Consider the following 16671-nt stretch of genomic DNA (forward strand, 5'->3'; position numbering starts at 1 on the left):
AAGAAACGATACGAGATAAGGTTTATTTTAGCGGAGAAGACCCCGAAAAGATCCAAAGCGAGTCTGGATCGCGATCGACGAGCGCCGCCCGTGCGGGCGATGACCTTGCGGGAGTAGGCAGGATCGGAAAGCGGCCGATTCGATATCCCGCCCACAAGGGGCTCGGCCGGGAGCGCCAGGGGGCGCCGGGGGGCGCTCCACTCGGGCCGACATGGCAGCCGGCCAGTTCGTTGTTTGCCTTCCGAAAGCGCGGGCCTCCTCCGCGTGCAGGCGTCTTCGGTGGTGCCCCCGGACCCCGGAAAGGTCGTCCTCGCGGCCTCGCGCTGTGCGAGATTCGGGGCGAGTTGGTCCGAAGGAGGGCGCAGGGGGCCTCGCTCCTGCGGAGGCATGCTCAACAACATCTCGGCCGGCGGTTCCGTCCACGGCATTTCCGGTGAGTAAACGTTTCGTCCGGGGACCGACGGGCCTCGATCGGGCTCTCGGGGTGCACGGTTTTTCTTCGGATCGTCGTCTTTCGGTGATGAACGGACATCGGCGATGCGCGTTCTTCCCGGGCATTTCTTCGTAGTCTCGCAAATTCATTCTCCCGTCGGCTGTTCGAGTATTTCGTCGGTCGTCGTATTTTCGAGGTATCGTTCGTTGCGTCCGGAGTCCGCACTCGGTGTCGAGGGGGTCGATAGCACGTTTTGACAGTGAACGTCTCTTTTGAATCGAATGTCGCTTAAGCTGTCCTTGGATCTATCAGGATTCCACGTATCGATGCGTTATAGTTCCGATTAAATTTTTAACCGATTACCTGTGGACGATTGCGCGTTAGGGTATTCAACCAATTAAATACCAATTAGATCCCAATTTGCGTAATAATCGATTAATTTATAATGACGTAAATTTGGTTTAAAAAAGAGCAGATATATTCCTTAGACCGTCGTTCGAAAGTCAAAGCCAATAATGGTGGTGGACGCGAAGATTACAAGGGATAAATTACGCATTCGTTGAGATGCGAAAAATTCGGAAATGGTATCCCTTAAGAAGGAAGCACTTTGAGAAAGTGTTGTGCCACGATCGGTACGATATATTTGAAAACCGAGAGTGGACGAGGTACGGTCGTTTTTCTTTTTGAATATTTAATACGTTGCAAACATTTTTCTCCCCGTAGGAAGCACTTCGTTAAATTGACCTAATTACTTTAACCGATCTAATTACTTAAATGAATATCCGTCTACTTCTTGTCCGTTCATCCCGAGGGATTAACTGATTCCACCTGGAAGCATCCAGGTGCTTCTGCTTAGGGCTAAAACCACTCGAGAGTATGCTATTTCGTATAATTTTTAATGTGAAATTAAACGGGCGTTGATATAGATATAAATGTCGGTAACGTGGCGCGCTATTTTTTGGTACCATCTAACTTTCCGAAATTGCATTACCGTTAGAAGGGTGAAGACCGAAGATTGTTTCGGACGTTTACGGCTATCGGTTAGGAGAATTTGATTTTACTGACAACGATTAAGTTTCTTTACGGTTAACGTTTCGCCTTAAAATACGTTAAGGGTCCCATTATATATGAAAGATACCGTATACATACGCTCATCCTATAGTATTTTTTAACAAGAAACGATATTTTCTTAAACGATTCGAACAAAGATTTTTGATTAATTTAAAAAACTTGGAAGGCAGTAACGATTATAGAAGCACGAAATCCTTTCTCTAGCCGAAAGAATGAATAGCAATTTCGGCGTTTTACGTGCCGAAGACGGTCAATGGCATATATACGCGTTACGTGATTTTCTAGTATTTCGCGCATACAATAAATCAGTACTTTGATCGAATTCCGTCGAGGGACAAAAGAGATGCCATGGTGCGCACCTATAGAAGCCGCGGCCTGGCATCAAAGGAACGTTCCGAATTTTAGGAAGGCTTGTAAATGTGTCGGGCCTCCCAATAAACTCGAAATAAAACCATGAAAACTCGTAACGGAGAAACGCGAATGAAGAACAGTCGTAAAGTTCATTCATACCCAGGCTACTGCCGAGTGCGTCCCTCGTCATGGTGGTCCGGAAGAATATCCACGTCTGGTGTCGAGCAAACACTCCCACGAGGCAAATTTTCTCTCATTTCGGTTCAACGATGCATTCAATTTTGTAACGGATGGTTTTCGCGTCTACCGGTCTCTATGCATTAAGTGACGAGGATGAGTAATAATCGCTTAAAGAACTTTCCGCTTCCATACGTTGTTCGGACGCCATTCGCCGTATCGGACCAGTCTCGGATATTTACAATGTTCAAAAATCGATAACTTAAAGAAAAAGGCCCATTCGAATAGCGATCATCCATTGGGACAAAAATCGGTCATTCGAGTACACCCCACCCTCAATTTACGCGGTTTTGAAACGTCATCATTTTTTTTTTTTTGTTAAGCCATTTGAGATAAGTACGTATTTCCAAAAGTTACGTATCCTAGCTTTTAATTCCAATATTTTTTCCTTTGAACCGATAGACTTTATTTGCGTGACTTACATTCGCGGAAAACGAATCCTCGTGGAACGGATACTCCCAGTCCCAGTACTCGCGCCCACCCCCTGGGGCATCGCAATCGCGATGCGATCGTTGAAACTAGTTCATTACATAAGTCACCTCGCGACGACGCTGTCCCAACTCGACTCCTGGATGACGAGCACTCGAGCGCGAGTCCGTTCCCGCCGGTGTTACCAACCGCCCTATCGTTACAGTAGTTTTACTATCATTTTAGTCAGGTATACTATGCATTTTTGGAACATTAATAGTACGCGAATTGTACCATTATTTTAGTAGAAAATGAAACCGTGACCGAGGACGACATCGTTATTATCGATGGATATTTCTGTCCATATTCTTCGGTTTGTTTCATTAGAGTCATTTAAGCTTTGTTAAAATTGGAAACGAAGTTAAATTGTTCAGTTTTTATTTCCAGTTCATTTTTGACATTGGAATTTATTACGTCGTCAGTTTCCAACTGACTCGTGAAATATTGCAAATGAACGTTATAAATAAGTAACGCGTTGAATCGCATTTCCTTTTCTTATTAAATGCGGGCAAAATTTAGGATATCGATATTCGAATATTTGATCTTATCAATTTGTACCATTGGTTTCTTCATTGTATGGGATTGTAGTATCATTGGCTACGCTGGTTCCCGCCGTATGCGCGCTCGGTCCGGTGGAGGATGGCGTGGCCGGCGTGGCCGACGTGGCCGTCGAGGCCGTCGAGGCCGTCGAGGTTGTCGCGGACGTTCTCGCGGAGACGCGGTGCTCGCACCACGGCAGAGGCTAGAAGCAGAGGTCGGTGACGATTCTCGCACCTCCGTGCTAAGTGGCCCGTATATGCCCCTCGTCGCCCGTCAGGCAGCTTCTGCTCCTATACAAATTTAAACTACATAGAGCAAGAGGGACAAGAAAGAAGAGAAAAAGAGGCTGAAACAGTGTCCTTTTACGTACGCAGGAGCAAAGGACCTCCATACGCAGGACCTGAAACGACACGAGAAATTGGACGGCGTTCTGGGAGCGAACTTGGCCGGAGGTCTCCCGGTCGGCGGCGGACTCACGCTTCATCAGGAACTGATCATGACCATGCCCGGAACAGGTACGACCGCTTCCTTTCCAAAGGGAATTAAGGCCGACGTCGTCGAAAGCGCCCTCCCCCGTTGACGCGCCTTTTCCTCGATTTCCCCAAATTTCTCTCGCTACCGTTTAACCCTTTTGGTGCCGCTCGAAGCAGTTGGCCCTTGTAAAACGACGATATATCGTTGTCCGGCCCTGAAAGGGTTAAATGCCTTTTTTCTCTCTCCGTAAACTTATTTTTTTCTGGATCTTCGATGCGCCCTTTGACATCGCGTTCCTCCGAACTCGTCCCGTCGTTAATTGGATACGTCCCAAGGGTAACAGTGCTCGTTTTTCGAAACATGGTCGCACTTGGGAGTATTTGATTTAATTACGAGCATGCTTTCCAAGGGCAACCCGTCGTGAAGTATTACCTTTTACCCTTGGTACGTTTTGATTACGGAACCGGGGAAACGCGTACCTATGTCCGTTCCCAATAAACCCGAAATAGTGGAATACCCGGTTAGAAGTAGTTTGCCGTGTTTTGCTCGTTTCGGGTCACCCATTTCCCCGGAGAATTTATCGTTTATGTTGCGTCTATTTTACGTCTATTATCCTTCCGCTACAATTGCGCACCGCGAACGTCGTTTAAACGTTTGCCGTTAAACGTTTATAAGCCCGCACGTATTCGACGCGTTTATAAAATTCATGCAATAAACTGAATTCGCGAACGTCTTGCAAACGTTGCAGTCCGAAGTAAAAATTTCTATCTCAATCGTTCGCTTTAATTTCAATTGGCGTAAAAAGATTAGGTTAATTCCCGTTTCTTCTTGACCAAGAACAAAGGCGCAAAATCAAAACGTGTCGCAGAGGTGTTCGAGGCGATGCCTAAAACATGTCCGCAACGTAGAATCAACGTCCGGTAAAAAGAAATTCTTCCAACCGATGTACCGTTTGAAACGGCCTCCGGTCTTCACCCTTTTGGCGGTAACGCCATTTCGGATACTCGAGGGCAATATAAAAAAGAGTGCCACGTACCCGACATCTATATTTATATCAACGTTCGTTGCACTCAACGCGTTACAAAAGTATGCATACACCTATCGACAAGTGTCAACTCTATCTCGAATAATTTTGGTCTACATACTCGTAACAAAGGTAATTACAGTTACGTCCCTAAGTCCGCTTGCCGGCTTCATTTATTTACACTTTTACCATGGAAAAAATCGATGCCGGTCGTGGACAAGCCACCTAGATACTCGTCGATTTGCCCGAGTGTCCGAGCAAAGAGTAGAAAAATCGTTGCGTGACCCGTGATCTCGATACAGCGGTCTCCACGATTTCGGAAGGCTCTTCTCTCTCGGGACGGCATAACGGAGTTTTCGCGTTCGGTGATATTTGCATAGCAAACGGACCGAACCGCGGACGTTTCGACCGACTCGAAGACGCGAGTTTCGTGCGCTCTCGGCCACGATTTACCGCCACCTACCACCACTCGTGTGCCTCGTTCCTTGTGTCCCCAGGGAGTGCCTCTGCGATCGGACACGGAGATGACAAGCCGGCTAAGCAGAAACGACACCGAACCCGATTTACGCCGGCTCAGCTCAACGAACTCGAGAGATGTTTCAGCAAGACCCACTACCCCGACATCTTTCTCAGAGAAGAAATCGCCATGAGGATCGGACTTACCGAGAGCAGAGTCCAGGTGAGTGGACCCATCTCGTGGATCCGAGGACCGTGGAACTTTTATCCTATCACCCCTCGAAAGACGTCTTTACGAATTATTGAAAAGGACTCTTTTGTCTGACAAAATGATAAACGCTTTTCCAGAGTTGGCACGTTATTGGCAGAGGAACGGAAGTAACGGTCGTCGTCCCGAAATCTCGGACAAAAGTAGAAAATTGCAGATTTCGTTCCAACTCGGATTGTCGGGTGCGACAAAAATCTGTCCTGATTAAAATGCCCGACTCGATCAGTGGTTATGTCGATCCCACGATAAATTGCAGTACAATTACATTGTCTCAAAATGTCAAATTTAGTAAAAACGCCCGAATACGGTAAATGTACAACGTCACGGATATTTATACGGTTTCCATTGCAGGGCCGTATTCGCGATTCGAATATCCGCCCAGCGGAAACGTATCGGCAAAAAGCATATTCGCATCGAAAGGGTTAACGTAAAAATGTGCAAATTTGTAAGGACTCGATTTCATCGGTCCCGAAGAAAGGTTGCCGAAAACGCGGAACGGTTATTGCTCGGAGTGGAATTAGGGAGGCGTAAATGTCTCGCAGAGGATTCTCACTCGTAATCAGAGTTGTCTGGGAATCAATTACGGAGGCCTAATGTGGCTTTTCAGATTAAAGCGAAACTTGGAGTTGCTAAGTCCTCCCCCTACAGGGGTTCGAATCTCGGCGCATCTCTTTCGCCTCGTGACAAATACAGGACGCGATGGCGCGCAGGAACGATCGGACACCTCCCTGCGCTTCGCTTTAATCGATTACCGAGGCTTTTTCGCGGAGAAAGGGCGCAACTTTCTGCATAAGATTGACGAAACGAAGGATAAAATTTCTATTAGTGGAAACAAAAGAAACGATCGATTCGTATTAATGAAAAGTTACCACGGTTGATCGTTGCTTATGCCGAGTAAACCCGAAACGTTAAACGTCTTCTCAGAAAATCATCCCCACGTGGCCTCCTGGAAAGTGAAGGAACGTATTAAAATTGTAACTATAATAATTGTCGAAAAAGGACCGTAATCTGGGACTTTCCGAACACCCCGTGATAATTTCGATCCTTCGTTTCAGTTTATTATTCTTTTTAATTTAACATTTGGTGCTTTTGCATAAATTAAGTTCAGGGCGTTGATATTGACGTTAACTCGTTACTATGTTAACCCTCCTGTCGTGAACGATATGCACCGTGGAAGAATCGCACTGTATTCACATATAGCGTTATGAAATACCGCGAATGAATGAAAATGATCAACTATTTTCGATTCGGTTGTATAAGTTCCAAGCCATGTTACGTTTGCGAGGCACGTTAAGGAAAGCGAATGTAATAGAATTTGATGAAATTTTTATTCGCAACTCGAGGCGTCAGTCAAGCCGAGCGTCGCCGGCATATCAAACAGTCTCCACCCTACACATTCGTATGTACACGTACTCGCCCTCATGTGCTCTCTTTCGATGTCCTAAACATTGGGTACGTCTGTACTCTGTTTTAGAATTTCATTCTTCTACATTATTTCTACGTTACGTCCGAATGAGCGGAATATTTATTTACGAGGGTAGTAAAAACGATTACATGCTATTACGGATTACCTTAAAGTATTCGTTAATGGATTTACTTGAACGCATCGCTCAGGGCTTCGGAATCCGTTGTGACCGATGTCGTTGAAATTTTTCTATGTCCATTCTTCGTGTCTGCGCTGCACGAATCGAGACAAAATCTTCGTCTCCAACTTCGCAGATCTTCCTTGCCGCTTCTGCCGCTTAGAAGTTCTGTTACCACGTAGATCATTGGAATAATATAATTCATCTTAAAAATGAGCACATAAGTAGCGCATGAAAAAATGTACGAACCTTAACATCTAGCAAATGCTATTTTATTGGCATGTCCCGGGTAATTTTTCAAGCATACGTTTAATTACCATTTTCAGCCAATTAACGATAACTGCGGTAACTACATGTTTGAAGAACGGTAGACTATATGTCTGCGAGATAATCAAAGTAAACAAAGTTTTGCAAGTGCAAATATTCTTGTGAATTTCAATGCATAGCTGGTGAACCGATCGTACAACGCGACAAGTAAATAACCAAGATCGGTGTGACTAAATGGAGGAATTTTATTTCCTTTACATTCAACAGGGAAAGAACGGAAGTGAGAATTTTAAACTACAGGCGTCTCCCAATTTACGCGGAGTATCCGTTTCACGTGGATTCGTTTTACGCGAATGAAAATCGCGCAATTAAAGTCTATCGGGACAAAAGAAAAAATATTGGAAATAAAAGCTAGTACATGTAAGTTTTAAAAATACGTATTTATTTCAAATAGCTTAACAAAATGAAATAATTAAAATAAATAACCGCGTAAATTGAGGGAGGGGTATACTTAAAAAATATACGTTATCGGTTTCACGGTCGATCATTTTCCTTGCTTCAAGATCTCCACTTGATTCTGGAAGTAATTAATCTTGATCTCGAACCATTTCAGGGGTCGCTAACTGCAATTTCGCAGCTGTCTACCGAAGTTACCGTTATATCGAGCAAACTCTTCTCCGGTAAACTACAGAAGGCTAGGAATCATCGCGACGGCTAAACGACATCGTTAAAAAAAAATATTGAAATTTTATAAAATTTTGGTTGGAAGTTTTATTCAGATATATGGTAATATTAATTTTATAACGCATGTTATAAATTGAATGCGTAAGAGTACTCATTTTTCTACAAAATGTCACAAACTTCTAACATAACGTTACGAAATTCCAATTTCTTTTGAAGTTTATCATAAATGGATTGAAAACAGAGGTCACGGGGGATAATTTGGCCCAATTGAAGAAAATTTTCCTTGAGCAAAGGGTAAATATCCCAACGAACGAAGCGTTTCCATGGGGACGCACCGCCAAGTACATGCGTGGAGGACCCGAGCCACCAATGGGGCAGGGAGAAAGGCGCCGGCGCCTGGCGTCCTCTCTGCTATTGAACGCCGCCATCAAAGATTTCTCGACTCGCAATGGCGGTCCTGCGAATATTTTCATAGCTGGTGGAGGGGGGGGGGGGGAGGAAACGGAGATGCAATAGATGCTCTGACAAATGCACCCTTAAATATAAATACAAATGATCCACCAAGAGGAAGACGGTATGATTCGCAGTTTTTCGAATAAAGAGAATTTTAGTCAACGCAATGGATTAGCTAGGAGTATAATTTTTCGAAGACGGTCTTCGACGGATCGAAGAGAATCGGAATAGATTCGCTCGATGAATGGATCTTTACGCTATTTCGGGACTACGATCTTTGATGCAAGCGATCGGGAGGGTGAAAATGTTTCGGAGTGACGTCTCAAATTGGATTAAATCGAATATTAGGAAGACCTATCCTACTTCAGGGGTTGAAGTCGATTTGAAAATTTATGGGGAAATACGGCGATTTCGAGAGTGTACATGCTCGCGAAAGCATTTTCGTGCTGGCATTCATTGCAATGACGCCGCTTCATTTGAAAACATGTATTGGCGTTTTACGGTATTAATTACGCATACTTTCATTCGCCGGGAGATGCTTCCTATTTTCCGCGGATGGAGTGAACTTTATACGGTAGCATGCTGCCGATTTAAATTTAATCGTAATGAAGATACGATTAAAATTGCAATCGTCGACGGAATAGGAGCCATAGCGGTAGCAGTTAACGCGTGATAACTGGCGTTTAACTTAACTACCCCTGGTAACTGCTCGTTTCTAGGCTGAAGGGTCCTTTCGGTTACTGCTGTCGGGATTTTATTGGGTACGACCTCTCGTACTAGGAACTAGCCTTTCCAATCCGAACTGGTTATCTACGTTCATTTTCCTGGTCAACCCGAACATTTTTATCTCCGATTATCTAAAGGGATTTCTACGTTAAAGCCAATGATGTTCCGATCGAGTTCGAAGCAACGCGTTAGGTTTTAGACGCGATTGTTTCCAATCAATAAAAGAGGTATTTTCGAGGGGCTATTCACTTGGAAATCAGTGAAAACGATTTCCTTCCTTGAGAGCCGACTGGCTTTGATTTCATGTGATAAACAACGATGCGGTTCGATAATAGGTGACATTCGGCCTTAAAATTGTAACGGTATTCGGTGATTTCCAATGATTTCCAACGATTTCCAAATAATTTCCATCGTTAAAATCCATGACCCCTTCGAGTACTTTAACGTAATGTTTCTACGTTCATTGAAAGTATACCAAACGGCTATAAAAGTTCCCTTTACGTTCGGGCTGTAACGTTTGTAAGACATTTGCGAAAATCCAGGGAGAGTCGTGGGTTCTCGTTGCCGGCAGCACCGAAATCCACATGTGTAAGGGACGAGGAAGGGAACGAAAGGTACGAAGTATTGCTTTCAAAAGTATCCCTGGGGATTCGGAGCGACATCGGCATCATTCGGTACTCCCACGGGACAAACAAGTGACTCGGCCGAGGGTAAATCTGGTTCGTTATTGCCACCATTTGAGGGATGGCACAGCCGGGTACAGTCGTATCAATCCGGGTGTAAGTTTTGGGTGATTCGAGTTCCATCGGTATCGAGCTTTTCAAACATTGCACCGGAATATTGGCGTCGCAGTCGAGCGGTATCGTATTTCGAAAACGGTTCGGGCCAAATTTAGCGTGCCGATATCCTCCGTACGATAGATTCCTTTAAAGTCAAAATATTCGTTAGTTTCCAAATGATCTCGGAAACGGTGCTAAAAAGATGTTCGAGTAGGTCCAGTTTACGGTATCCGTTAGCGCACGAGGTGCGGAAACATGCCAGAAACGAGAGTATGCGACAAAGTGACAAGAAGCTCTTAAGAAAATCTAAGTAAATACAATATTCGTGTTTGGTGTTAAAATGTTGGGCTTCGATGTACAGCTTTTGGATACGGTCGACCGGGTCGTGTTTGTACCTACTCCCATTCCGCCTTCCGTTGTCTTTCCCGCGTTGTACCCCTTTAAAAATGTTCATCAAATTCGTACACCTTTGATACATATGTCTACGGTAAAATGATTCGTCAAAGTACCGTTGCTCCCCGATCGTTTTTCCTTGCATAGTCGATTGTAAACGAATACCTTTTTTCCTAAGGTTCTTTTTTTTTTTTTTTTTGATAAAACACCATCAAGGAATAAACTCGTTTTACTTCCAAGATGACTTTTCTTGGGTTTGCCTTGGGTTGCCCGCGATGGTTGCGTAACCGTTGTCGAAGAATCCCGAATTAATGAATTAAAGCGATACTTCGTTATCTCGATGTAGTTTTTGTTCAGGATTGAATTACACGGGTCGCAGCCCTGCCTTGGAGCGGGTTGCGCCGAGAATGTGGTGTCTCCACTATGCAGCAAACTGGGCATTATTGGGGAGGGTGATCTTTAATGCGGTATAAATATGCATGAGCTACGATATTAGCTCTTACTTGTCGGCAGCCGAAAAAATATTACGCGTATAATACACCAGAGCCACAGAGGGTGGCTAGATGTACGAGGGGTCGGTGCCATCCTAGAGTGGGGGTGCCAATGGATAAACTATGTAGCGTGTGCGGTCTCCAGAGAGCTTCTTCTAATTCCCATTACGTTGTGACACCTGACAATCGGAACAGTTTTGGCAACTTGGCGAGCCGCTGCAACGGTAACGCGATTTTCCCTATCACTCGTTCCTCGGTACACCGTTATAAAAAATATTTTTACTTTTAACTTGATAATATTTTAACGTTTTAACTTTTACCTTGGAAATAAAATTCAATCGTCCAAACAGTCAGTCATTCGTTCGCGTGGATTAATTTTTCATTTTGAAAAGTAAAAATTCGTTCGGGAGATGAATTTTTCTAGGAAGCGAGTCGTTGAAATCTAGAGCATCGCCTCCGTACGATCTGGGGCAGATCCTCCTTTTATGCTTAACCTAACGTCGGTTCCGTTAATCGACAAGTTTACGACCGAGTACTAATGACTAGCGTAACCCGTAAGGTTTCTCTTGCGGGCGGAATGAAACACGAGCAACGGGCAGCCCGAGTAATGCGTCTTGCCACCCTCCAACATTAGTTGGCAGCTCACCGTCATCGATCAGGCCTGATACAGACCCTACAACTTTATACAATATTTATTTCCATTAAATGCTCCATCTCACCGCAGAAAACTTTCGGGCCTCCCGTTTGACTTCTTCGCTTATCGACAGATGCTCCCTGAACGAAATTTTGCGACACTTATTCGCCACTTTCCCTCTTAACATAACGTACGGATATTCTGAATCTACACGAAAATTGTTGTCACGAATACGATACTTATAAATATGAGTTCACGTAACGAATTCATCGGTACTTTTCTCCGCATACTACCTGTGGAATGTCGTTATCAAATAGATATCACATCGCAAGTCAGATACGAGAATATCCTATTCGCTTAGTTAAAACATTTGTCCAGAAATCGTTATTAAATGAATAAGCGATTATACACAGTGGGGTAGGAAATGTAACGCGATAGGATACCGATCATTTAAAGCGATTTCCTAGGAGCCCAGCAGGGTTATTTTTCAATGGCAGGCTAAAAGCTTCTCCTATATATCTTAGGATCTTCGGCAGATCCTGCCGCTTCCCTTGATGGTAGGCTCAATTTATATCAACGGCTACTGAACCCCCTTTACGAGGTTCCACCCCCGCTCGGAAAGTTCACCCTTGAACCACCATGGACCCATTCTCTGGCATTTTTAGCCCCGAGGATGTCAGAAGTCCGCGGAGTTGAGTTAAATCCGGCCGTGATGTCTGAAAAGGGATAGAATTTTTTTTTCTCCGGGATGTTATCACAATCCTTGGCTCGATTGACGCGACTTCCCCTCGGGAGAAATTAGTTAATGTTGCATTTACTTAAATTTTTCACCCCTTTTTTCACGCCTGTAAAATTAATCATTTAGTCGATACGATCGTATTTTTGTATTATCTCTGCTCGGGTCTCCCGATGAGTTGCTACTCTCGTCGCGATCGTGATCGTATAGTTCCAGGTGTTAACAAATGATTTCTCGGAGCAGCTGAAACTTAAATGACGCACCCACCTTGGGTGTGTTTAGAGATCGATTTCTTTTTTAAGGCGTAATAACTTGACTGGGTTCTACTTCGGACTAATTCTGAATTAGTCATAGACTAATATGACCAGTAGACTCTTCCCTTTGGCGTCGAAGAATATGTGTACGATGCTACGGTATCAATTGACACGTAATTTTTTTGACGAATAATTTTCATGTAACGGCCCGTTGTCCCGATGTTAAAAATCCCTAAAAATTTGCGCAAACATGGTTAAATCCTTACCATAAGTCCGAATGCCATGGTGATATAAAGATTCTATCCGATTTGAAAAAAGCAATTACCTCGAGATATCGAAAAAAGTAACTTTGGACAAAAATGACCCCGTCGTATCATTGACCCTTCCAATTAAGTAATTCTCATTTGAGAAATTTTCTTGTATCATCCGAAATAAAGATATTACGGATCTTGTTATTAGATGACTCATCCCGTACATTAAAGAACCACGGGATTTCCTCCTTGCGGAACTCACACCTTGCAACCCAAGCAAGGGCTGCACCCTCCGATGGAAAAGGGGTGGATAGCAGTTTCCGAGGGATTTTCGGAAAGAGACGATTTCCGAAGCCACTCGTCTTTATTTAAATTTTTGTTGGTCGCCTTCCGCGACTTGGTCGGTCCTTTGGGGCTCTGGCGAGAATTAAGGAACGGGATGAAAGACGAGCGGAAGAAAACAGTTTCGTCCAGCGTCTCGTAAAAAGAATCGTATCTATCGGGTTAGGCATTTGGATATACAAGTTGACCTATCATAAAAATGAGAATCGAACCGATAAATTTTTAATTTGTAAATACTTGGTGGTGTCATAAAATTGCGTTACACCCACGTCGGTTGCGTTGCACGTATTCGACGTATTCTCTACTCTTTATCGATGATGTCGATCGGTTTACTCCGTATCGACAATGTTGGGACACAAAGAATGTCGAGAAATTGCTTTTGCCAAAAACGATGCCACGGAATAGAATATGTAGCGTATAAATCCTGGGTATCCAATTAGATCCATGTAATACCTAGGTGATACCGAAGCCAGGACGTATAGGTACCACTGCGACATCCGTATGTGGGACGCAACCTAATACCAAAGTACTAATTTATGGACACATACCATACGGTGTGGAATACATCGAGCAAAGCGGGGAAGGGACTACATGCTGGTGTCGAGGGTATATCGGAGAACACCGGAGAGACGGGCTTTGCATGCGATATCAATAAATCAAGTTTCCGGGACCCCAGCAGCTTAGGGCCACTACGTGGCCAGAATCAACAGCTCATAACGTCGACTAATAACCGTTGACGCCAGGGTCGAAGATATCGTAGGGCCGGGGGACAACTTATGGTTCCCGCGTGGAAAAATGTCGAGGACTGGTCAGACGCTGACGAGAGACTGTCCGAACTGAAATCGAACTGAAAAAATTGTTCCAACGGTCCTTGCCTCGATTCTCGATATCCACTCGAAACGGATTATTTCGGTAACGTGTCCCGTTCGCATGGAAACACCGTAATGAATTAAAATAAGAACATTTTGCAGGTGTGGTTTCAAAACCGAAGAGCAAAGTGGAAAAAGCGCAAGAAGACGACAAACGTCTTCCGATCCCCTGGTGCTTTGTTGCCATCGCACGGTCTGCCCCCTTTTGGAGCCATGAATTCTGATCTGTGCGGTGCCGCGGGAATGTTCCACGCTCCTGCCGATCGTTGGGGTATGGGTCCAGGTGAGTACGTTACACGAATCGATCCACGAAGAAGGGACGGAACGAATCTCTGCGCGGGAGAAGCTCGAGACGCGAAGGGAAGGAACGCGCGGCGGCCATCTTTCGTTGCTGGCGTTCTCGTGTCTTTCAAACGAGGGGGTATTCCCTCAGGAAATCATGGATTTTAACGCTTGAAATCATTGGAAATCGTTGGAAATTACCGAAACGCTGTCACAATTTTAGGGCCGAACGTCGCTTGTTACCGAATCGCATTATTGTCCATCATATGAAATCGAAGGCAATCCGCTCTCACGGAAGGAAATCGTTTTCTCCGATTTTTGAGGGAGTAGCTCCTCGTTCCGAATCGCCTATGAATCCAAGTAGGACTATTTCGAAACAAAACGTAGGGAATTACTATAATTTTCCTTTAGGATATATCCTCCGAGCGTAAAGCCCTTTGCGAGCAATAAGTCTGTCTTATTTTTCGCCACGGTGATCATCCCTTTGTAATGGAAAGCGCCCTGTATCGGTCCATGACGCGTCGATCTTTTGGTGTCTCGTTTACGGTCGCTCTCGTTGAAATACTTCCTCGTAACGTACAAGCGTAATATTATATATACGCGTAGAAAAATTCTAGGTACGTAATACCCGGTCCGATGTATGCGTATACGAGCGTGGGCGGGTGGGCACTCGGGCAAAGGTGAAGATGTAATTGTCGAAGGTGCAAAAATACGGGTTGATTCTACCATTTTGTCGTAGGTCTCGGTCAACTGAGTCAAGGTGGAATGAGCATGGGAGGTTTTGGACAAAGTTTAAGCCAGCTGAGTCAACAGAGTACGGGGAGTCTTGGATCGAGTTTAGGATTGACCAATACCGGTCTTCCGATCAGTAGTCCATCGCAAACTGTCTACCAAACGAGCTATGGACTCAATTCTCTGGGTGAGTGGACCGCTAGTGTCACCAAAAATTAGGATCGGGTGAATTCCTGCCCGTACGCGTGGTTTTCTTTTTAAACGACCGTTTTCCGATTAACTCGATAACTGCAGGCAAAAAATAGTTATGGACCTTATCGAGACGTAAGTTCGCCACAAACGTCGAACGATTCAGAAAACTGTAGTCGCACGAAAATTTGCGTTATTCAAAGTTTATTTTTTATTTTACTCTTATTACTCTTATCGCAAGAATCCAGTACTCGTTAGAGGCGTGCACAGTTTTTTGACGAATAAAAAGACAATTCGGGGCACCCAGGGAGGAAAAAAGTTTTCTAAATAATCGAAGGCCCCTCGACGTCGCGTTAATGCTTCGGTCGTTACGTGTCGTCGTTTACGAAAATTCTTTGCGTTTGGACGTCCAATGAAATTTCAACGCAATTGTTTGTTCTTTCGGAAATAGCTTCTTTTCTCACCGTTATGGTGACCGGGTACAAATTCAACTTTAAACGATCTCCCTATGAAATTTGGTCGGCCTTTCTGTCAACAACGGTAGAAAAGTCCCTTCGCCGCCTGCTATTCCTTTGCCGCGCGGGTTCGCTCGTTCGGAAGGTAAAAAAAATCTGAAACAGAAACATAAACTCTTTTCCTCGTGTTGACACAGGCAGACCTCAACTTGGTCGCACCCAGGTGCGAGATCTTTCATTGTGTGTCTACTACGCAACCGAATGCAACCAGTCTTGGTCAGCTCTCTTTCGGATGCGACGGTCGACGAGAACGGTTCTCCGGGAACGAGAATGTCATTTTAAAACGAAAAAATGACCCGGCGTTACGAAAGTATAAATTTCTTCGGAAACGAAGTGGATTATTTTCCATCCGTGTATCCGAAGAGCGGACGAATTTGGTAAAAATATAGGACGGGGACGCGTTCCGATCGACGGAAAGGAACCGAGTAGAAGTCGCTCGGTTCGCGAGAAGCAGTCGATAAGAGAGAGGTGGCTTGCTTGCAGGAGGGGTCCACGTGTCGGCGTCCCGCGGGTCGCCGCCGGGCGGAGGTCAGAGCGGCAGCTTAGGGTCGGGCCTGAACTGCGGCCAGGGCTCGCCGGGCGGGGCGGGCGGCGTCTCCTGCATCGGGACGGACGCCGCCAGCACGGGCGAGGCCTCCGATTGGAGAGGCGCCCACAGCATCGCGGCGCTCCGCCGCCGCGCCTCCGACGCCTCCCAACAATACAGCCCTCAGCCGCCGCCGCCGCCGCCGCCCCCCGGGCCCCCCGGGCCCCCGCAATACTCCCACGACTTGGAATACAGCTCGGTGTACTGAACGGGAGGGAACGAACTCGACGAAGCGAGGCTCGAGCTTTAAGGTCCGATCCCGTGCCGATGTAAAAATTCAAAGAGATCGCCCCTCCGTATTTATTCGACTAATCGATATCGCTGAATAGCTATCGGTAACGATCGGACGTCGCCGATTGGCGAGTAGACGGGGTTACCGAGGAACGTTGACTCGAGCTCGCGATTTGGTCTCCCCGATCCGGTCGGGAGAAACGTGGGAACGTCCTGGGACCCGATTCTCCGTTTCCTTCGCATGAAACGCTTTGCGTTGTTTCGGAGTCTTATGCGAGACCGTTGATTTCGCGGCCGAAAGTCGATCGGATGAACTCGAGAATAGGGTCCCTGTTCGCCGACACAATTCCGC

At 45.4% G+C, this 16671-nt stretch overlaps 1 protein-coding gene across 1 annotated transcript; it reads left to right on the top strand.

Moving 5' to 3' along the window:
- The first annotated feature begins 309 nt into the window (after positions 1–309).
- Positions 310–16296, top strand: LOC105700671 (homeobox protein orthopedia). The gene is made up of 6 exons (XM_012426733.1): positions 310–433; positions 3475–3615; positions 5096–5277; positions 13887–14067; positions 14806–14985; positions 15986–16296. The coding sequence occupies exons 1-6, from the start codon at positions 388–390 to the stop codon at positions 16294–16296; spliced, it is 1041 nt and encodes a 346-aa protein (XP_012282156.1). The 5' UTR covers positions 310–387.
- Positions 16297–16671: the final 375 nt, after the last annotated feature.

The sequence above is a fragment of the Orussus abietinus genome, unplaced genomic scaffold, assembly GCF_000612105.2.
Source record: "Orussus abietinus isolate OABI.00-Male unplaced genomic scaffold, Oabi_2.0 scaffold49, whole genome shotgun sequence".
NCBI lineage: Eukaryota > Metazoa > Arthropoda > Insecta > Hymenoptera > Orussidae > Orussus > Orussus abietinus.

Bases quoted from the DNA above. Each gene is read 5' to 3' on its own strand.
- LOC105700671 (XM_012426733.1), top strand. From the start codon at position 388: ATGCTCAACAACATCTCGGCCGGCGGTTCCGTCCACGGCATTTCCG. The intron at 5,278-13,886 runs GTGAGTGGACCC...AACATTTTGCAG, and splicing joins TTACCGAGAGCAGAGTCCAG to GTGTGGTTTCAAAACCGAAG. The intron at 14,068-14,805 runs GTGAGTACGTTA...ATTTTGTCGTAG, and splicing joins TCGTTGGGGTATGGGTCCAG to GTCTCGGTCAACTGAGTCAA.